We start from the raw sequence: 24,346 nt of genomic DNA on the forward strand, positions 1-24,346 counted from the left end.
TCAGGGTTGATTTTTACCTGTCAGAGGCACCACCTTTTCCAAAGGTATTTAAAGCATTCAGTGTCTCAATGGTTTTGGTTACCACTGACCATCAATTTATTATTAACTACCTTAATTAATAAATTATTAATTACCCGGAAATTTTGTTTCTTGAGTTTTTCATTCATCACAAGCTAAAATGTTGGATGATGGAGTCAGGATCCAAAAAGATGCTAACAAGCTAGGGGTGGGAATCAATTTAAGATGAAAGTTCAATAGATGAATTAAAATCTTGCACTTCAGTTCACAAGTATGGTATAATGATGGCATTATTAGATAGTAATTTATATGAAAATAACAGAGGGTTTTTGTAGAATGTAAGGTTAAGTTAGCAATGTTATGTGTCGGTCAAAAAAGCTAATATGATTGTAGGCTACATTAAAAGATGTTACCTGGAATGAGAAAGTTCTGTTCCCTCTGGACTCTGTCACACCATATCTGGAAAATCATGTTCAGTTCTGGAAAGCACAGTTTAAGAAGGACATTGATAAGATGGAAATAGAGTTGTCTAGAGGAAGTCCATCAAGGATGGTGAAGAACCCTGAGCCTATGTCATGAGGACTGGTTGAAGGAAACAGGGATTTTTTGCGGTGAGAAGACTCAGTGAGAATAGGGAGGAGGTCAGCATGATAGATGTCAAGTTCTTGAATGGAGTATCATGTGGAACAGGAATTAGACTTGTTCTTTTTTTTGATGAGGCAATTGGGGTTAAGTGACTTGCCAAGGGTCACACAGCTAGTAAGTGTCAAGTGTCTGAGGCCGGATTTGAACTCAGGTCCTCCTGAATCCAGAGCTGGTGTTTTATCCACTGCACCGCCTAGCTGCCCCTAGACTTGTTATTTTGACCCCAAAGGGTAGAATCAAGAGACATATAGATGTATGTATATATGTGTATGTTTATGTATATACATACACACATATATGCATACATATATAGAAGATGTATTATATATATACAAATAAATACACACACATATATTGCAAAGAGGCAATTTTAGGCTTGACATTGGTAGAAACTTCTATTAGAGCTGTTCAGAAGTGGAAAGTGTTGCCTTAGGAGGTAGTGGTTCCTCCCCTCACTGGAGGTCTTTAAGCAGAGAGGGTGAATGATCACTTGTCAGACAAATTACATTTGATTTTTTTTTTCAGGTATAGGTTGGACCAAATGGTTATTGGTGTGCTTTCCAACTCTAATAATCTGTGATTCTATGATAATTAATAAAGAAATAGACAACAAAAATGATGTAAATACCAATTTATAATAATTTTATAAATCAGTTTAAACAGAATAAATTGCTTCTATAAGAAAACAGAAGAGCCCAGAAAGTACCTTAGGCAGCAAACAGCTGACTTACTTTTCAAGTAGAGAGCAATCAAAGCCAAAGGCAGCAGTGGTTTAGAATATAAACTCTTTTGGAAAATCCTATGATGAAAGATAATATAGTGTTTCATAAAACAGAGAACATCAGTTAAGGGTAAAGCTAGTTTAAAGAAAGGTCAATAAGAAAGCTATTTTGGAAAAATAGCTAAGTTACCCCAAAAGAATTTAATGATAAAATTGGAAGGGTAGCAAACAGATGAAAAGAAAAAATATTTGCAAAAAACATTTTTTAACAAACTCTTATCCAACAAGGACATTGTAACCATCACACTTAGATCCCAGATACAGGGGAGCTATAACCATTTCTATCTCCTAAACGGAACAAAGTCTAGAAAAGTCAGATTAGATTAAATATGTGTGTACATACATAAAATTTATATACACACATCGCATATGCTGGAAATATATGATATATAAGTGATTGATATATAAAGACATAGAAAAAAAAACAACACCCCAGACTTTCCTAACTCAGAAAAGAAGAAACAGAGGGAACATCTGTGTGACTACTTTCTCAGCTAGACAAAATCTTCATTATAGCCATTTGTACACAAATGAAGAGTATCCTACATGAAGGCATTGATAGGGGAAAAGCAAGCTTCCCCAAGTGCTATTGAGCAATGGATCATATTGGTTACCATTTCTCCTCCCCTCCCAAATGGTAGAGAACCTTGCCTTAAACCCAAATCACTCTGGCTCTCATTGATTGGCCAACAACAGGTTCCATTCCAAACCTCATTTGGCTATTGTTTGGGCTCTTCATAGCTCAGAATGTAAATAGCAATTGTTTCTGTTTTGGCCAGAAACCCTGAGTGTTTCCCCCTCAGAGAGATAATCCCTACCAATCCCCCTCCTCCCCCCATCCACATAAAAGAGGACATTCTTTGCCTCATTTTTTTTACCTTTCATTATTTCCTTTTATTTGAGTTTTCTTGTACAAAATTACTAATATGGTAATGTTTTACATAATTGCACATGTAAGAGGCAGCTAGGTGGTGCCGTGGATAAAACACTGGTCTTGGATTCAGGAGAACCCAAGTTCAAATCTGGCCTCAGACACTTGACACTAGCTGTGTGACCCTGGGCAAGTCACTTAACCCCAATTGCCTCACCCCCCCAGAAGAAGGAAGAAGAAGGAGGAAGAAGAAGAAGGAGGAAGAAGAAGGAGGAAGAAGAAGAAGAAGAAGAAGAAGGAAGAAGAAGAAGAAGAAGAAGAAGAAGAAGAAGAAGAAGACAACATAATTGCACATGTATAACCCATATTTGATTGCTTACTGCCTCAGGGAGGGGAGAGGGGAGAAATAGAATTTGGAACTCAAAACTTTAAATAAAAGTTTATTGCTTTAAAAAAAACCTATCTATTTTGTCAGGACTAGAACCACAAATGTTCTCAGACATAGGAACTTCTAATTCCTCTTCTTCAGATAAAGGGTCTCATTTGAATTTCCTTTAAAGATCAAAATTCATACACACACATTAAGGCTATACTTTTGAGAATTCAATTCAACAAGGATTTTAATAGGCACCTAACAGTGGTCCTAAGAGATACAAGGCATCATGCTAAGTGCAGAGGATACACATTCAGTCAAAATAGTCCTTTTCTCAACGAACTTAATACATTAAGCTTTGCTATCCAATATCAAGTCAAGGCAGCTAGGTGGCCTAGTGGAAGTACTGGGTCTGGAGTCAGGAAGATCTGAGTTCAAGTCTGACCTCAGACACTAGCTATGTGACCACACAACCCTTTTGTCTCATCTGTAAAATGAACTAAAGAAGGAAATGGTGAACCATTCCAGTATCTTTGCACAAAGACACCAAATAGGATCACAGAAAGTAGGAAATGACTGAAATGACTCGAAAACAACAATATCAAGTCTGAACATGCAGCTAATTAATTATCTATGCTAGGAGTAGAGAGACTCCTTCTGCCAGTGCAGGTTGGCACCTTCTTTGAAATTTCAGCCATAGAAAACTGCTTAGAAACTCTTTTTGTGGTGGCCAACAACTGGGAATCAAAAGAAAGCCCATCAATTGGGGAATGGCTAAACAAGCTGCAGTATACAGTGGTGATGGAATATCATTGTGCCATAAGAAATGACAAGCAGGGGCAGCTAGGTGGCACAGTGGATAAAGCACTGGCCTTGGATTCAGGAGTACCTGAGTTCAAATCCAGCCTCAGACACTTGACACTTACTAGCTGTGTGACCCTGGGCAAGTCACTTAACCCTCACTGCCCCTCCAAAATAAAACAAAACAAAACAAAAATAAACAAACAAATAAACCAAAAAGAAAAGAAAAGAAAAGAAATGACAAGCAGGATGATTTCAGAAAGGCCTGGAAAGATGCTTCATTTCTTTATTAACTTTAAGGGTGTCTCTTCAGACAAACTGAGACCTGAGAAACACCTTAGCTTAAAAAGGCCAAGGTCTGGGGAAGCTAGGTGGCGCAGTGGATAGAGCACTGACCCTGGAGTCAGGAGGACCTGAGTTCAAATAAGGCCTCAGACACTTAACACTTACTAGCTGTGTGACCCTTGGCAAGTCACTTAACCCCAATTGCCTCACTAAAAAAAAAAAAGATCATTAAGTGGCATTATAATGACAATGTTTTATATAATATAGGACTTTACAATTATTAAGATAACTTTACTTGTTGGATTTTTTTTTGCTTTTGTAAGATCTTGATTAGTGTATATTTGTTTCTATTTGTTTTCAAGAAATGTAGTTAATTTTATTTATATATGTATGTATGTGTGTATGCATACACACATACATACATACATATTAGCACAATAGTATTCCATTACATTCATATACCATACATACACACACACACATATATTCCATTCCCCCACCCCATTAGGACATTGCTGCCCCCACTTAATGATCTTAATAATGGTCCTTTAATATGTTTAGGTTTAGGGATTTAATAACATTTTCTTTCAACACTATTAACAGCAAATGAAAGGGCAAATCCATTAGCCAAGGCACTTCATGATTTCTCAGTTTAATATCAATCTAAGTAGGAAATGAACTAAAATTCACTGCTAGGTCAAAATGTAAAATTTACTTTGCTAATCCTCTTTTTTTTTGGTGAGGCAATTGGGGTTAAGTGACTTGCCCAGGGTCACACAGCTAATAAGTGTTAAGTGTCTGAGGTTGGATTTGAACTCAGGTCCTCCTGAATCCAAGGTCAGTGCTCTATCCACTACGCCACCTAGCTGCCCCGATAATCCTCTTTAAAGCTTTTTATTTTAATGGGTGACTCACTTTCACCCACACATTTCCTTATTTAAAACTTTACCCATTTAAGGTTTTCTTGCATAAATCAGTATAAAAATTAATTCCAGAGAACTTCAAGAACTAGAAGAAAATTGTAAATTTGGTAGTCTATTTTGTCTTTTGTTTGTTTTTGACTTCATCAAGAATATGACCTATCAGTCAAAATGTACATGATTTAGACATAAAAGGAGATACCATAGCTAAATTAGGAGAGGAAGGAATAGTTTACCTTTCAGATCTCTGGAAAGGAGAACAGTTTATGACCAAACAAGAGATAGAGAATATTATGAAATGCAAAATGGATAGTTTTGATTACATTAAATTAAAAAGGTTTTGTACAAACAGAAGCAGTGCATCCAAAATTAGAATGGAGGCAAAAAGCTGGGAAACAATTTTTATAGCCAGTACTTCTGATAAAGGCCTCATTTCTAAAATATATAGGGAACTAAATCAAATGTATAAGAATCCAAGTCATTCCCCAATTGAGAAATGGTCAAAGGATATGAACAGGTAGTTTTCTGATGAAGAAATCAAAGCTATCTATTGCCATGTGAAAAAATGCTCTAAATCACTACTGATTAGAGAAATGTAAATTAAAACAACTCTGAGGTACCACCTGACACCTATTAGATTGGCTAATATGACAAAAAAGGAAAATAATAAATGTTGGAGAAGCTGTGAAAAAATTAGAACACTAATGCATTGTTGGTGGAGTTGTAAACTGATCCAGCCATTCTGGAGAGCAATTTGAAACTATGCCCTTTACCTTTTGAACCAGTAATACCACTATTAGGCCTGTATTCCAAAGAGATCATAAAAAAGGGAAAAGGACCCACATGTACAAAAATATTTATAGCAGCTTTCTTTGTGGTAGAAATCAAGGGAATGTCCATCACTTGAGGAATGGCTGAACAAGTTGTGGTATATGAATGGAATGGAATACTATTGTGCTATAAGAAATGATGAGCAGGCAGATTTCAGACTTAAGTGAACTGATGCTGAGTGAAGTGAGCAGAACCAAGAGAACATTGTACACAGTAACAGCTACATTGTGCAATGATCAACTGTGATATACTTGGTTCTTCTCAGCAGTGCAATGACCCAAGACAATTCCAAAGGATGGAAGATGCTTTCTACATCCAGGAAAAAGAACTGTGAAATCTTGAATGCAGATTGAACTATACTATTTCTACTCTTTTTTGAGGTTTCCCCTTTTGTTCTGATTCTTCTTTCACAACATGACTAATGCAGAAATATGTTTTACATGATTATATCAAATTGCTTTCTGTTTTGGGGAGAAGAGAGGAAGAAAAATTTGGAACTCAAAATCTTATAAAAACAAATCCCTTGTTCTATGGATAGATGGAGCATGGTGAGTGAGGTTTTACAACTTCTTACAATCCAACTTAAAACTTTGAGTTTACACGCTATTAAGATATTTGGTACCTATCATTAAACTGCATCAAAGTTACTGGCTAGCTATTTGATCCTGGGCAGTATGATATAAAAGAAATAATACTGAATTTAAGTAACTATAGTTCTAGTTATTTCTTTACTGTCTAAAGTTCTAGTCAAAATTGGGTAAGTTCCTTAATTCCATTGGGTAAGTTCCATTAATGAATGAAGGGCTGTTCCTTCATTTGTAAAGGTATAAACTACATCACTAAAGTCATAGACCTGTGTAGAGAACTTAGAGGGCCAGAGGCTTCCTCTGAAGTTCCCCTCCCAGGCATAACCTTTCCTTATAACAAAAACAAAAGGGGGAGATGTAGAGAACTCAGAGGGCCAGAGGCCTTTTCTGAAGTTCCCCTCTCCCTGGTGTTATGCCCAAACCTTTAGGCTTGAGGAGGAAGGGTTAAAGTGTTCCAGGCACTAGGCCAAACCTAGTTCTGATAATCAAGGAAAAGGGAGTAAAAGAAGACGACATAACAAAATGCTAAGAGGAAAAGTTCTCATGGGCAGTAAGGTTAAACAAGAAGGCCAGGTGGTCTCAATATCTTGCAACCATTCTTGGGAATGTGCTGTAACTGTCAATTATAATTTGATGAGTGGTTTTGTTATTCAAAAATGTTCTCACGAATTCATGCTTTGTTTTACTATAAGAGAATTGCTAAACTGGAAGAATATCTGCCTCCTGTCCTTCATCTTGCCTTCTGTCCCCTTTTTCATTCCCCAGATTTGAAACGTGGGTCGCTTCAGACCTGGAAGGGACTTTTATCAGTTGTTTAGTCCAGAAAAGGGTTCTTAAACTTTTTTGTGTCCTGGACCCCAGTGACAGTATGGTGAAGCCTATGGACCCTTTCTCAGAATAATACTTGTTTCCAATATTCATAATTGAAATTCTAACCCCAGATTAAGGACCCCCTAGTCTAGTCTAATCTAGAGTGAGTCCCAACAAGGTTAAGTGACTTGCAAGTAGTTAAATAGAAGAGCCTGGATTGGATCTCAGTTCCTCTGACTTCAAATATAGCACTCTTTTCATTGTATCACAATGTCCCTTAGGTTCCTTCCAGTTCTAAGATTTTATGATACATTAAAAGGCTGGACACATACACACGAGAATATTTCAAGGATTTGTTATTTCTTCAGTGTAAATATTTTCGCTGACAAATACAGGCATACCTTGTTTTATTGCCTTTTACTTTATTGCATTTCACAGTTGGTTTTTGTTTGTTTTAAAAATTGAAGGTTTGTGGAAACCCTTGCATCTATCAGTGCCATTTTTCTAACAGCATGTGCTCATTTTATGTCTCTGTGTTATGTTTTGTTAATTCTCACAATATTTCAAACTTTTTCATTATTATTATATCTGTATGGTAATCTGTGATCAGTGATATTTGTTATTACTATAGCAATTGTTTTGGGGCACCATGAACTACACTCAGATAAGATGGTGAATTGAACTGATAAATGTTGTATGTGCTCTCACTGCTCCACCCACTGGCCATTCTCCCTTCTCTCTCCTTCTCCTAGGGCCAGAGACACAACAATACTGAAATTAGGCAGTTAATAACTCTACGTTGGCCTTTTAAGTTATTGTCTTATTTTAAGAAATTGCCACAGCCACTCCAACCTTCAGCAACCATCACCCTGATTCATCGGCAGCTATCAGCATCAAGGCAAGACTCTCCAATAGAAAAAAGACTATGAGGGGCGGCTAGGTGGCACAGTGGATAAAGCATGGGCCCTGGATTCAGGAGTACCTGAGTTCAAATCTGACCTCAGACACTTGACACTTACTAGCTGTGTGCCCCGAAAAAAAAAAAAAAAAAGACTATGACTTGCTAAAGATGATGACATATATTTTAGCAATAAAGTATTTTTCATTAAAGCATATACATTATTTTTTTAGGCATTACTACTGAACACTTAATAGACTACAATATAATTTAAACATAACTTTTATATACACTGGGAAACCAAAGATTTGTGTGACTTGCTTTACTGTGCTTTACTGCAGTATCTAGAACTGAACCTACAATGTCTCCAAGGTATGCCTGTATTTAAACCCTTCTATGCTTTATTAGACCAAGTTAATTAATTACTATGTGCAAAAATCCCATGACCAACCTATTGACAGCTCTTCCTGAACTTAGCTAGCCTGGTCCTCAGATTGCAGAGGTATAATTCATTATGAAGTCCACAAACAAAGCCTTTTCAGTTTTTGTATAAACTTTCAGTTTGAATCTGGCTTGTATGCCTCTAATCCTCATAACCCATATGGATTACTTTGATGGTAGGAGGCATTGGAATTGAACATGAGTAGAGTCTAATATTAATTAGAACATTAAGACAAAGATATTAGAGACCTAGTAGTAACCACAGTTTGTCTACTGGGTCCCTTGAATATTTCCATAATCAGATATTTGGGGTAACATAACTTTGCAAGTGATATTTCATTTTTTCATGAATATTATAAATTGGATTATAAATTCTTTGAGAGAAGAAACCATATAAATCCTAAGTGCTTATTGCACAGACAGTGGGTATTCAATAAGCATAACATATCAAATCAACATCTAGGCCATACAATCATATTTTCTTTGTAGTTTCAGGCAGCAAAGCCCATCTGAACTGGCTTTTGGAATCAAAGTAGATACTACCAGAGTCTTCTTTGGTATGATATTCCCCATGTCTATAATGCTAATTACCTTGGTTTCTATGGATAGATTCTGCTTCTCAAGTTCAAGTGAATTTTCTTCATCTTTTTGCTCTTCCAGAGTGGCTTTTGTTTCCATGTGTTCTTTTTCCAACAAAAGCAAGGGGTTCCTACTTGAAGTCCTGCAACAACTATTTACAGTACTTCCTCTACAGATATTTGTTGTGGGTAAAGAGGAATTGGTTGCTATCTTGTCATTTTCTCCATTTGCTAAGTTATTATAAATGTCCAGTTCCAAAGTTTGATTAGAAGCATCAGGTCTAACAGTGGGGAGGTCGTTGTCTTCACATTCCATCTGTTTTTGTGCTCCAATCACACCGTTGGCTGTATGTTTCTGTACATCCTGAGTTTCACCTGTATCAATTTCCTTTTTCTGTAGTGGATGCTGAGATAGGAGTTTTGGCGGAAGGACTGCTATCAACCCATGTCTTCCTTGAGCTCTAGAAACAGTTTGACTAACAGAAGGTTCTTTCTTCAAATCAGTAGAATTGGATGATGAGCTAAAAGAGAATAAAGAGGAAGCATGAAAACTTGGGAATGGAAAAATTCTAGCACAAATAAATGCTTGTTTTAGTTAAAAATGGATATTTGCAATCTTGCTTCATGAAAACCTTTTTTTTGTTCTTTCCAATCTCAGAAGCATTAGTTAGAGAAAACTTATAGAGAGTACCAAAGCCTCTACCCTACTTAAACACGTAAACTTCCCAGTCCATAATAATTCTAACAATGAACTATGAACCATTTCTTCGAGTTATAAATTCCTGTTCTAATTAGTGAAATCTCCTAGTGAAATGAAATCTAAATGAGAAAAAAAATGTACAAGGTTTAAGTATAAAAGTTATTAGAAAAGATACTGTTTTTTACTTTGGGACTTTATCGAACAAATCAGTCAGACCCCAACTCTCCAATATTGTGTCCTAGAAGTTTCTTTCTTTTTTTTTTTTTTTTCCTGGACAATGAGGGTTAAGTGACTTGCCCAGGGTCTCACAGCTAGTAAGTGTCAAGTGTCTGAAGCTGTCTGAAGATTTGAACTCAGGTCCTCTTGAATCCAGGGCCAGTTCTTTATCCACTATGCCACCCAGCTGCCCCCTCTAGAAGTTTCTTTTTGAGCCACTTTGGAACTCAGAATGCATTCTCCCATCAGAAACATTATACATGACAGTTGTAGGCCAGCCTACAAAACCCATTTAACCTAAAATATCGTTGAATGTAATACTGTACTATAGAATTTCCCAATAAAATTCAACATTTATTAAGGGTCCATATTCCAAGCATCATGTTGCAGCACATGTTTCTATGAGAAGATGCATTGACAATTCTACAGTACTATGCAAATGTCAACTCTTACTATGTCAAGAAAATGTTTTCTACTTCTGGCAGTAAAGTCCCCAACTTCTGAGAGAAATTATTATTGAAAAACTAATTGTTAATATTAGAGATGCACTGGATTTGATTTTTTCTGAAACCTTATTCTTTACTAGACCAAGCCAGCATCTAAAAGACATTGCTGATAATGAGATAAATAAATAAAAGTAAATGACGTGATCAAAGTCACATCACAGAGCACTTCATTAGAACAGGTCCACTGCTCATATTAATTCTTTTCCTTACTGTTAACCAATCAGAGTGGACTGCCACCCTTAGGAACACCCAATCTTCCAAGGGCATATAATCATGAGGGATCACTGGCATTTGAGTGTGTCACTGACCCCTTTTATTAATTATATGTTAACATGATCAATAAAATGATTAATTACCAAGAAATTATTTCTCAAACTTTTTAAGTGTCACAATTCAAACCACTAGTGGTGGTTCTAGTGACCTGGAATTGAGCTCTAGAAGGGGCAGGATTTAGGGAGGTCTAAAGAAAATCAAGAGATGAGAAACTGGTACATGGACCTAATTGGATGGGGACTGGGAAGAGTAACTAGGGGATGTGAAAACAAAGAGATAAAGGGAGTGAGTGAATGAGGAGGGAGCCAGAGATTTAGTGATATAGATGAGACGATATTTGCTTAGGACTAATGTTCGAAATAGGAGAAATGGGAAAAAAGAACCATGGCTAGTGGGTGGAGGTAGAAATGGTGCTAAGCAACAGCTATGTTTGTAGCAGTAATGAAAAAGGAATTACTTGTATGTTTGTGGTAAAAATTAGGGTATGCATGAATAAATGTGATTTATTTAAATAGGGACTCCCCCCCCCCTTCAATCAATAGCAAATAGAGAAAGTTTCATGCAGATGGACCGTGACTTCTTACAGGCATGTACTCCAAACAAATATCAGTAGGAACAGACTAGCCTGGCCACAGTTGTTCATCTATTCTACTCATTATCATACCCTAAGGAGGTCTAGCTCATCCTAGAAGGCTCTGGATTTATCTCAAAACTACATTCATAGGTGGTGTGGAGGAGCAGGTCTGGGATTCTATATAGGCTCTTAGGCATTTCCCAGAAATTCAAACCAAACTAGCTTCTCTCTTATCTGTTATTCCAAGGTTCCTCTAGTCCAAGTGCTAAGACTACATCAGGTTTGGGGGGAGATATTTCTGTGTTCTGGGTTGAGGGTGGCCTGCCTCCTGTAATGATTACTATCATAACAATACATTAACATAGTATTTTAAAAATAATTCTGCATGATTTAGGCAGCTCTGCAGTATGATGGGAGGTTGATACTTCTTACAGAACTCCTAATGGTAGCACAGGACCTGGCTGACCACTGGGCATTTTTCTGGCTGTCTGCCAGAACTAGAATGCTCTTCCTCATCTTATTTCTGATTTTCCTAGCTTCCTTCAAATCACAGCTGAAACAGAAAACCTTTTCTCATCTCTCTTAAGTCTAGTGGTTTCCCTCTGTTCAGTGCTTCCAATTTATCCTGTTTCTACATAATAGTTTGCATGTCTTCTCTCTTATTAGCCTAGGAGCCTTTGTGTGTGTGTGTGTGTGTGTGTGTGTGTGTGTGTGTGTGTGTGTGTGTTATCCTCAAAGCTCAGGGCCTGGGACATTATAATCCCTTTAAAAAAGTTTATTGACTGATTTACCAACTCACCAATATAGTGTTCTTTTTGGGTAAACTGAGATATTGGCAGAGGGAATAATTTTCATGTTAGTTTCCTGCCCAAAGAGCCATAATTGCCTACAACTAAAGATATGTCCAAAAGGATTTAAATATTCTTTACTGTTTGACAGGACCCTGAGTTAATCAAGTCTATTGTAAGCTCAGGCAGGTTTTAACATCTGAAATGCAAATAATTTGATTCTCAATATAAACCTCAGAAGAAGGCAGAACAAGTATTCATGTGAGGATAAGTAGTTGGTCCTAGCTATCAGAGGACCTTGCTTAAGTGTGTCAAGATATTAGGAGACACCCTAGTTTCCAGAGTTAAGGCCCAGGAAGCAAGCTGTGCCCTGATCGTGGCATAACAACAATCCTTTGCACTTATCCTCTGGCAAAATCACATAATAAATGTATTGCTTTGACCAGCACCAGCACTTGTTCTGAGTTCAGACAAGCAATAAACTCAAAGAGCCCATATTCTGGTCATGAAGTCTTGCTATGAATCAAAATCGTCTTACTGTTGCTGTTACCCCTCATTGTCAGGACTACAGCTCACTGTGTCACTTGTATTAGTATTGAGATTTCCCCACACTAAAGTGGGTTTTACAGCTAGAGGCAGGGCCTCAGCACATGTGTCCCTGCTTGTAAGCTGTTTCTCACTCTGAAACTTCTGTTTGATTCTTGACTCCTGTCTCTAGCCTGCTGTTTGGCTTCAGCCATCCACAGGTTAGACACTGGTTCAGTTTGGTTGACAAGTGGTAGAATCTACTTCAAGTCTTTTGACTTCCAAGTCTTTGTACTATACCATACTGCTTCTCATGGGCAGGAAACATATAACACTGCTGCCTCACTGAGTTTCAAATTAGTAGCCTTTCTGATCTACTGGAGAAAAAATAGCCACATCTTGTGGTTCAATCCATTAAAACCATTAAAACTGTACCATCGGGGCAGCTAGATGGCGCAGTGGTTAAGGCACCGGCCCTGAATTCAAGAGTACCTGAGTTCAAATCCAGCCTCAGACACTTGACACTTACTAGCTGTGTGACCCTGGGCAAGTCACTTAACCCCCATTGCCTGCAAAAAAAAAAACAAAACAAAAAAAAACCTGTACCATCTGTTTTGTAAGAAACAGGCATAGTTTAAAAAATAAATTCCCTAACTTACTTCAACATATATATATATATATACACACACACACACACATCAACAACAGCAGCAACTAACATTTATATACTGCTATAAGGTTTTAAGAACACTTTACATTACAAAACACTTTCATTTGACCACAATTCTGGAAGATAGGTGCTATTTGTAACCCCTATTTATTTTACAGATGATGAAACTGAGACAAAGTTTTAAGTGACTTGCCTAGACTCACATAACTATTAAGTATCTGAGATTGGATTTGAATTGAAATCTTCCTGATCCCAGGTCTACGCCCTAGCTACTTAAAAAAATACAAAGGGGGGCAGCTAGGTGGCGCAGTGGATAGAGCACCAGCCCTGGAGTCAGGAGTACCTGAGTTCAAATCTGACCTCAGACACTTAATTAACACTTACTAGCTGTGTGACCCTGGGCAAGTCACTTAACCCCAATTGCCTCACTTAAAAAAAAATACAAAGGGGGGCAGCTAGGTGGTGCAGTGGTAAAGCACTGACCCTGGATTCAGGAGGACCTGAGTTCAAATCCGACCTCAGATACTTGCATTTCCTAGCTGTGTGACCCTGGGCAAGTCACTTAGCCCTCACTGCCCCGCAAAAAAAAAAAAAAATACAAAATACAAAGGAAACAACAATGTTAAATGATTAAAGATATCTTGAATCAAATAGTCTAAGAATGATGCATGAAGTTTTGTTGGGAAATTGGTTCTTTCTTTTCAACTCTCTTTGGTAACACAGGGCCTGGCTCACCTCCTCCAACAAACACTACATTGTACTATTTTTAGCTTCCATGATCCCATTAAAAAGCTAAAATTCATACAACAAAACACATGTAAATAGGAAGTGTCAGTTTCTCATTTAGTAAGGTGCTCAAACAACTCTTTTATGTTTATGTTTACTTCAAAAAACATTCACCTAATACAACTAAAGTTTTTAGAGAAAGTTCCTACTTCAAAGAATGTGCTAAAACACTCTCTACACACATATATACATACACACATATACTCATACATTCAATATTAATATATTCAATATGTATAAACATTCACAAATACACATGACTATGTCCAAAAGTTCTAATCTTGATACCTCATTATGTTGAAGAGGTGACTTGAAATTAATGAAGGTTACACTAATGCAGTGTAAGTTCTTGTAGCTTCCACAAGATGAAATAGTGACAGACTTCTTTTTTTACTCTCTGAGAGGTAAGGTTCCTCATAGGAAGGTTGGGCACCAAGCAATTAATTTTTTTGTCCACAGTAACCAATTAATTGGATAAAAATACAAAATGGCCCCTAGGATATCTGAACAGTCCTGATTTTGAAGTATTAAAAAAGGGGCAGTGGTAGGTGGTGCTATGAATCACATTATAACTTTTAGAAATATAAATTTAATGGTCAAGAATGATACAATGCTAGGGCGGCATTGAAAGGATTCATTTTGCACAGGTGAAAGTATAACCCACACTGATAATCACAGGTCTGCCACAATATCCAGGGGGTGTTTATGAATTGAAGGGAGGGGGTATGTTAGATAAAGGAAATGGCTTTTTTTTTTGGTTCGCTGGTCATTGACTCAGGTTTATTTCACTGGCTTAGTTCCATTCTGCAATTCTTTAATTTACGGGAAACTCAAACTTTAAAAAACAAAACAAAAACAAAACGGCTTTTCCATCTGTGGCCATTATTTGCAATGGATTATCAGGTTTTTTTTAATTTTTATGATTTTTTTATGTATAGGTTTGAGTTCCAAATTTTATTCCTCCTTCCCTCCCATACCTGACCCCTCCCTGAGGTGGTAAGCAATGAGATGTGGGCTATACATGTGCAATTATGTAAAACATTACCATATTAATAATTTTGTATAAGAAAACTTGAATAAAAGAAAAAAATGAAAGTGAAAAATAGTATGCATCAGTCTGTGCTCAATCAGTATAAATTCTTTCTTTGGAGGTGGATAGTATGTTTCATCAATAGTCCTTTGGGAATGCTGAGAATAAAGTCATCCACAGTTCTTCACCAAACAAGATTGCTGTCTCTGTGTACAACATTCTCTTAGTTCTGCTCACTTCACTATACATCAATTCACACAAGTCTTTCCAGGTCTTTCTCAAATCATCCTGCTTGTCATTTCTTATGGCACAATAATATCCCATCACCATCATATACCACAGATCGTTTAGTCATTCCCCAACTAATGAGCATTCCTTTGATTTCCAATTCCTAGCCACCACAAAAAGAGCTGCTACAAATATTTTTGTACAAATAGGTCTTTTTCTCGTTTGGGGATATAAACCTAGCAGTGAAAATTGCTCTCCAGAATGGTTGGATCTTTTCACAACTTGGCCAACAGTGTGATGTAGGAGATGAAAAAAGGGTTAATAGAAAAACCCAAGACCCAAGCTCTAATTCAGATACTAGTTCTAAAAGGGAGTCAGACCCCACAGTATTGAAACAAAACTTGGGAAAATGAGTCACTGAGTCTTGTAATTCTTTTGGGAAGACTCACAATCAATTTGACCCCCAATTTCCATCCCACATCAAGTGGATTCACCCCAGTTTTCTCACATCCCCTCCAACCAGGTAAAGGAAATGTTGAATTCATACTATATCTGGAATTCAGCAAGTTATCTGACAATATCTTGCATGATTTCCCTACAGACAAGATAAAGAGATATGAACTGGATGATGTTATACTTAGGTGGATTTGTGAGCTATGATTAGGCTGACCAAATAGAGGTTGATGCATCAATGCTGGCTTCTGGAGAGATAATTAGAACAATTATATATGATGTTTTCTGTTACTAGCACTGTCTTTTGAATCTTTTTTTTTTTTTTTGGTGGGGCAATGGGGGTTAAGTGACTTGCCCAGGGTCACACAGCTACTAAGTGTCAAGTGTCTGAGGCCGGATTTGAACTCAGGAACTCCTGAATTCAGGGCCGGTGCTTTATCCACTGCGCCACCTAGCTGCCCCTTGAATCTTTTTTTTTTAAACAATATCTTGCATGAAGTCATTAATTCACTTAATGAATCTGTAAATGGCCATGATAATATAGAAGAGTGGGCTAGGGGCAGCTAAGTGGCGCAGTGGATAGAGCACCGGCCCTGGAGTCAGGAGTACCTGAGTTCAAATCCGGCCTCAGACACTTGACACTTACTAGCTGTGTGACCCTGGGCAAGTCACTTAACCCCAACTGCCTCACTAAAAAAAAAAAAAAGAAGAGTGGGCTAAATGGGGAAAAGAAAAGGAAACAAGCATTTACTAAGTGTCTGCTGTATGCCAGGCACTTTGCAAAGAACTTTATAAATATTTAATTTGGTCCTCAAACAACCCTATGAGGTAGATGCCATTATTATCCCCATTTTTTACTTGAGGAAATTGAGGCAGACAGAGGTTAAAGTGACTTTCCCAGGAATTGAAATCAGGTATTCCTATGTCCAAGCCCAAGTCTTTATCACTACATCACCTAGCTGCCTCTAAAAGTAGAATAATACAATTAAATATGAATAAATATAAAGCACTACAATTGGGTAAAAAAATTAACAGCTCAGGAGGGTGAAGCCAAGATGGTGGAGGGAAGCCAGGAAGTTGCCTGAGCTCTCCCCAATTTCCCTCAAAAAACAACATCAAATCAAGCCTCTAAATGAATTCTGGAACTACAGAACCTATAAAAAGACAGAGACACAATCTTCCAACTTGAAATAATTTAGAAGACTTCAGGAAAGGTCAGTCTCACTTGGGCAAAAGGAGAGCACAGCTCAGAGGGGGAAGATAAATTGCTCTCAAGACCAAAAAACCTTCTTGGAAGAGCTCAAAAAAGGGGCAGCGAGGTGGCACAGTGGATAAAGCACCAGCCCTGGATTCAGGAGGACCCGAGTTCAAATGTGGCCTCAGACACTTAACACTTACTAGCTGTGTGACCCTAGACAAGTCACTTAACCCTCATTGCCCCACCCCCCCCCCAAAAAAATAAAAAGGAAGAGCTCAAAAAGGATTTCAAAAATCAAATAAGAGAGGTAGAAGAAAAAAAGGGAAAACAAATGAGAGATATGAGTTACACAAGAAAATTATGAAAAAAGAGTTAACAGACTGGAAAGGAATCACAAAAATTGACTGAACTCCTTAAAAAAAAAATTCAACAGCTCAAGAAGAAGTAATACACGTATAAAGTAGTTTATGTGAAAACTTTGTAGGGTTTTCATACCCCATGAATCAGAACTGTGATGTGGCAGCCAAAAAAATTAATGTATCCTTAGGATAAATTAATAGAAATATTGGCTTGACAGTAAATAAAATGATCGTTTCACTATACTCTGACTTAGTGCTACATTTTAGGAATGACTATGATTGTGTACTGAGGGTGGAGGAAATTCCCAAAGTTGTGTGGCTCTGACTCTGACCCTGACCTGGACCCTAATCTTAATACAGAGTCAAAAGTCAGGAAGAAAGGCTGGAAACATGAGCAAGCAAATAAACAAAAAAGAATCCCACCATAAAAAGTTATTGTGGTGGTAGTGTTCAGATGCTTAGTAATGATCGACTCTTTGTGAAATCATTTGTTTTGTTTTGTTTTGCTTTAGTCAAATACAATATCATTTCCTTCTCTAGCTCCTTTAGTGACACAAATACAAACTCAGAAGAAAATGATTACAAAAATCTACAAATAAAGACTCAAAGAAAAACAAAGCTTGGCTACAAGTTCAAATAGAATTCCTGGAAAGGATGAAGAAAAAAAATTTTTTAAGCTAAAAACAATTATATAGATTAAAGGAGAGCACAAGAAGAAACAATTGGAAAAAATTGGGAACTGTGGAACAAAGAAATGGACAGAGCTTGGAAACAAGAATTTTAAAACTTTGCCTAAGGAACAAAATTCTGGAAAATGGACCAAATAGTAGTTAATGAATCTGTGAAACAATAAGAAATAATAAACAAAGTAAAAGACTTTAAAAATAGAAAAAAGCACAAGAAATATTTATCAAAACAAACTGACCTATCAAAAAGTTAAGAGTCTAGGAATTATATTCAAGAAATCATGAAAGAAAACTGCCTGGGTCTCTTAGAATCAGAGAGCAAAGTGGAAATAGAAATAATCCATGCCTAAAGAAAACAACAAAATGAAAATTTCCAGGAACACCATAGCCAAAATCACACAGAAGAACAAATGTTCAAAGAACAAGATATAACTTCTAACAGCAAGAAATTCTTTTCTCTTCCTCCCAAAACACAGTGACACATACAGATTCTTAGAGAAATCAATGCACACAAGCACTCACAGAGATAGAAAACAATTCCATGCTACAACATTTTAGAATTTTATTTTCAATTTTTTAATATTTTTATTTAAAGTTTTGATTTCCAAATTTTATCCCTCCCTCCCCTCTGTTTTCCCCTCTCTGAGATGATAAGCAATCAGATATAGGGAATACAGGTTCAATTATGTAAAACATTTACACATTAGTCATTTTGTAGACTTGAATAAAAGAAAAAAATGAAAGTGAAAAATAGCATGCTTCAGTCTGTATTCAAACAATATCAGTTCTTTCTCTGGAGGTGGATATAGTCATGGTTATGATAGTATTAGTCCTTTGCAACTGTCTTAGATTATTATATTGTTGAGAATAGCTAAGTCATTCACAGTTCTTCATCAAAGAATATTATTTTTACTGTATGCAATGTTCTGGTTCTTATCACTTCACTATATATCAGTTCATGTAAGTCTTTATGGGTTTTTCTGAAATCATTCTGCTTATCATTTCTTATAACACAATAATATTCCATTACAATCATGTCCCACAAATTGTTTAGCCATTCTCTAATTGATGGGTATCCCTTTGATTTCTAATACTTAGCCACCACAAAAAGAGCAGCTATAAATATTTTTATATAAATAGGTTCTTTTCTCTTTCTTTGGAAGTGTTTGGGATATAAACCTAGCAGTGAAATTGCTCTCCAGAGTGGTTGGAATAGTTCACAACTCCACCAACAATGGATAAGTGTCCCAATTTTCCCACCTCTCCAACATACAACATTTTCTTTTTTTGTCATACTAGCCACTCTGATAGGTGTGACGTGGTACCTCAAAGTTATTTTAATTTACATTTCTCTGATCAATAGTGATCTAGAGCATTTTTTCATAGGATTATAGATAGCTTTTATTTCTTTGTCTGAAAACTGCCTGTTCATATCCTTTGACTTTATCAACTGGGGAATGACTTCTAGTTTTATAAATTTGACTCAGTTCTCTATATATTTGAGGAATAAGGCCTTTATCAGAGATAGTTGCTGCAAAAACTCTTTCCCACTTTTCTACTTTTCTTATAATTTTGGTTTCATTGGTTTTGTTTCTGAAAAAGCTTTTTAATTTTATAGAATCAAAATGATCTATTTTACATTTTCTTAGCCAGTACTAGATTGTTTTGATAATTATCACTTTATATTATTAGTTTCTGCTCTGGTACTGCTAGACAACTTTCACATTTTTTCATTGATTTCCTTTATATCCTTGAGCTTTTGTTCTTCAAGATGAATTTTGTTATTATTTTTCTAAATTTATAAAATAACTTTTTGAAAGTTTAAATGGTATTGCACTACATAAATAGATCGATTTAGGTATGATTGTGATTTCTATTACATTGGCTAAGTCCACCCATGGACAATTAATATCTTTCCAATTGTTTAGATCTAACTTTATCTGTGAGAAGTGTTTTATAGTCGTGTTCACATAGTTCTTGGGTTTATCTAGGCAAGCAGACTCTCAAGTATTTTATATTGGCTACAGTTATTTTAAGTGGAATTTCTCTATTTGTTGTTGCTGGACTTTGTAGATAATATATAGAAATGGGTTTGTTTTTTATCCTGCAAGTTTCCTAAAGTTGTTAATAATTTCAAATAGTTTTTTAGTTGATTCTCTAAGATTTTCTAAGCATAATATCATATCTACAAAGAATTCCAGTTTTATTTCCTCATTGCTTATATTAGTAATTCCTTTAATTTATTGTTATAGCTAACATTTCTAGTACAATATTAAATAATTAAGGTGATAATAGGCATACTTGTTTCATTCCTGATTATATTAGGAAGGCTTCTAACTTATCACCATTACAGATAATAATGGCTGATGGTTTTAGACAAATATTAGTTATCACTTAAGGGTAAACTCCATTTATTCCTATACTCTCTAGTGTCAAAAGTGCTGTATTTTGTCAAAAGCTTTCTCTGCATCTATTGAGATAACCATATGATTTTTCTTACTTTTGTTATTGATATGGTCAATTATGCTGATAGTTTTCCTAATATTCAACTAGTCCTGCATTCCTGGTATAAACCCCACCTTGTCATAGTGTATGATCCTTGTGATATATTGCTGTGATCTCTTTGCTAGTATTCTAATTAAATTTTTTTACATCAATATTCATTAGGGAAATTGGTCTATAATTTTCTCTTAGCTCTTCCTAGTTTGGATATTAGCATATTTGTTTCATAAGAGGAATTTGGTAGGATTCCTTCTTCACCTATTTTCCCTATATAGTATTACATAGTATTGAGAGTATATGTTCTTGAAATGTTTGGTAGAATTCACTTGTGAATCCATCTGGTCCTCAGGATTTTTTCTTAGGAAGTTCATTGATGGCTTGTTCAATTTCTGTTTTTATGATTGGCAAGTATTTTATTCCTTCTATTAATATGAGTAATTTATATTTTTGGAGATATTCATACACTTCATTTAGATTGTCAAATTTATTGGAATATAATTTGGCAAAATAACTCCTAAAATTTTTCTTAAATAGTTCCTAACAATTATGTTAATTTCCTCTTCATTGGTGGTGAGTTCACTCCTTTCATTTTTTATATTAGCAATTTGGTGTTGTTCTTTCTTTTTAAAAATCAAATTAACTAATGGTTTATCTATTTTATTAGTTTTTTTCATAAAACCAGCTTCTAGTTTAGTTCAATGGTTTTTCTTACTTTCAATTTTATTAATCTCTCCTTTGATTTTTGAGGATTTCCAGTTTTAATTGGATATTTTTAATTTGTTCCATTTTCTAGTTTTTTAGTTGCATGCCCAATTCATTGATCTGCCTTTTCTCTATTTTATTGATGTGAGCAATTAGATATATACATTTTCCCCTAAGTACTGCTTTGGCTGCATCCTATAAATTTTGGTATGTTGTCTCATTGTTCTCATTTTCTTTATTAAAATTATTGATTTTCTCTATTAATTTTTTGATGCACTTATTTTTTAGGATTAGATTATTTAATTTCCATAATTTTTAATCTCTCCATGGCCCTTTAAAAAGGATAAATTTATTCATTCTGCTTTTCTGCATATGGTTGTGAGGTTTTTACAACATAGTCAGTTTTTCTGTAGGTGCCCTGTACTGCTGAGAAAAAGGTATATATTTTCTATTTCCATTCATTTTTCTCCAGAGATCTATCATATCCTTTCCAGAATTTTATTCACCTCTTTAACTTTTTTCTTGTTTATTTTTGGTTAGATTTACCTAGTTCTGAAAGGGGAAAGTTGAGGTTCCCCACTAGTATAGCTTGTCTATTTCTTCCTGTAACTCATTCAACTTCTTCAAAAATTTAGGACTCTATCATTTGGTACATCTACGTATAGTGTTCATATGACTTTACTGTTGATGGTATCTTTCAGTAAGATAGATCTAATTAAAAGAGATAAGGAAGGAAACTGTTTGCTTTTGCTTTGTCTGAGATGCTGGTAGCAACCCCCGCTTTCTTTGCTTTAGGTGAAGCATAATAAATTCTGCTCTAGCCTCTGACCTTTACCCTGTGTGTATCTCTCTGCTTCAAATGTGTTTCTTTTTTTTTTTTTTTTTAGTGAGGCAATTGGGGTTAAATGACTTGCCCAGGGTCACACAGCTAGTAAGGGTGTGTTAAGTGTCTGAAGCCGGATTTGAACTCAGGTACTCCTGACTCCACAGCTGGTACTCTATCCACTGCGCCACCTAACTGCCCTCAAATGTGTTTCTTATAAACAACACACTGTAGGATTCTGGTTTTTAATTAATTCTGTTATCTCCTTTCATTTTATGGTTGAGTCCATGCCATTCACATTTATAAAATGATAGTTTTATATTTCAGTCTCCATGTGATTTTTCCCTTGTTTATCCCCTATAAGTCCAACATTTTCCTCCTCAAAAGTGTTTTACTTCTGATCATTGTTTTTCTCAATCTACCCTTTCTTTTATCAGTACCTCTTCCCTCTTCTATTATTCCCATTCCTTTTTACTTCCTTATAGGGTAAGATAGATTTCTGTATCCAAGTGAGTGTGTATGTTATTACCTCTAGGAGAAATTCCATTTGAAATAACTATAGAATTGAGGGCAGACATATCTGATTGCTTGACGCCTCAGGGAAGGGGCAAGGGAGGGAGGGAGGGAAGAAGGGATAAAAATTGGGAACCCAAACTATAAATTAAAATGTATATTACATTAAAAAAAAGAATTGAGGGCAGAGTAAAGAAGAAGGAATGGGGCAGCAACCCAGCCAAACTCTGCTAATATTCACCTCCAAACAATAATAAAATAATTCATGAGATCAAATTCTGGAGCAGGAAAGCATTAAATATTTTCTAGGCCAACAAAACCTAGGAAGTTATCATAAGAGATCTGTGGCATGGACTGGCCCAGAGTGCATACACTAGCAACAATAGCTGAGACACTTGAAGGCAAAAGTAACAGTGGCAGCACTGGTTAGAAAGAGATCATAGAGGGGCAGCTAGGTGGCACAGTGGATAGAGCACCGGCCCTGGAGTCAGGAGGACACTTACTAGCTGTGTGACCCTGGGCAAGTCACTTAACCCTCACTGCCCTGCAAAAAAATAAAATAAAATAAAACACAAATATATGCATCTATATATCTATATACATAAACACAAAGACACAGAGATATATGTGTATACATATATATATTATATGTGTGTATGTATGTATGTATGTCTATAACCATACAGTACATGCTTCTAATTATGAGTTCTTTCTCTGGAGGTGGATAGCATCTCCCTTCATAGGTCCAAGTATTTCCATGTTTTTCTAAAATCAACTAGCTCATAATTTCTTATAGCACAGTGGTATTCCATGACAATTACATACCACAACTTATTCAGCCATTCCCCAATTAAAGAACATCTATCATTTTACCTAACTGGATAGGTACAAGATAACATCTCAAAGTTATAAATACAAAATAATTTGTATTTTTCTCATCAATATTGATTTAGAATATTTTATGACTATATAAAGTTTTGATTTCTTCATAAAAAATTTCCTGTTCATATCCTTTGACTTTATCAATTGGTAAATAACTCATATTCTTATAAATTTGATAGTTTTTTAAATATTTGAGAAATGACACCTTCATCTAAGAGACCACTTATGAAAATTTCTTTTCCAACTTTCTACTTTTCTTCCTGTCTTGGCTATACTGATTTTATTTGTATAATAATTTTTTAATTGAACATAATAAAAATAATCCATTTTACACCTCACAATGCTATCTCATTTATTCATAAATTTTTTTCCTATCTGTGGATCTGATAGAGAATATTTCCCATGTTCTTCTACTATTCTTGTGATATCTTCTCCTTTATATTTAGGTCATGTATCCATTTTGACCTTATCTTGGTTTATGGTTTAAGATATTGGACTAGGTCCTATTTCTTTCAAACTGCTTTCCAGCTTTCCCAACAATTTTTTTTTTTTTTTAGTGAGGCAATTGGGGTTAAGTGACTTGCCCAGGGTCACACAGCTAGTAAGTGTGTGTTAAGTGTCTGAGGCCGGATTTGAACTCAGGTACTCCTGACTCCAGGGCCGGTGCTCTATCCACTGCGCCACCTAGCTGCCCCCTTCCCAACAATTTTTACCAAATAAGGAACTCTTATCCCCCAAACATAAATTTTTACATTTGTCAGACACAAGGTTACTATAATCCTTTACTACTATATATAATTTGTCTACTCTGTTCCCCTAATCTACCTTTCTATTTCTTAGCCAGATCACCAAAGATGGTGGAGGAAAGGCATTAAATGCTCAGAACTCCTGAAACAATCACTCCAAAAAACTCCAAACACAGTCATAAGAAAACTCCTTGGAGCAGCAGAACCCACAAAAAGACAAGCTGAGATTATTTTCCAGCCAAGGGCAGCTTAGAAGTTCGGCAGGAGGGGACTCCTGTGCTGGGTTGGAAGTGGAGTCCAACCCCATGGTCATGCCAACACAGATCCAGCTCTAGGCATGCTGCACT

The 24,346-nt window shown here is 36.0% G+C and overlaps 1 protein-coding gene across 1 annotated transcript in view; it reads right to left on the reverse strand.

Annotated features, from left to right (window-relative positions):
• Positions 1-24,346, reverse strand: part of FGD4 (FYVE, RhoGEF and PH domain containing 4) — a 291,336-nt gene that overhangs the window by 73,669 nt on the left and 193,321 nt on the right. The window contains 1 exon segment of the mRNA XM_043967474.1: positions 8,853-9,360. Within this exon segment, the coding sequence (XP_043823409.1) occupies positions 8,853-9,360 (508 nt within the window).

Source organism: Dromiciops gliroides, chromosome 5, assembly GCF_019393635.1.
Source record: "Dromiciops gliroides isolate mDroGli1 chromosome 5, mDroGli1.pri, whole genome shotgun sequence".
Lineage (NCBI taxonomy): Eukaryota > Metazoa > Chordata > Mammalia > Microbiotheria > Microbiotheriidae > Dromiciops > Dromiciops gliroides.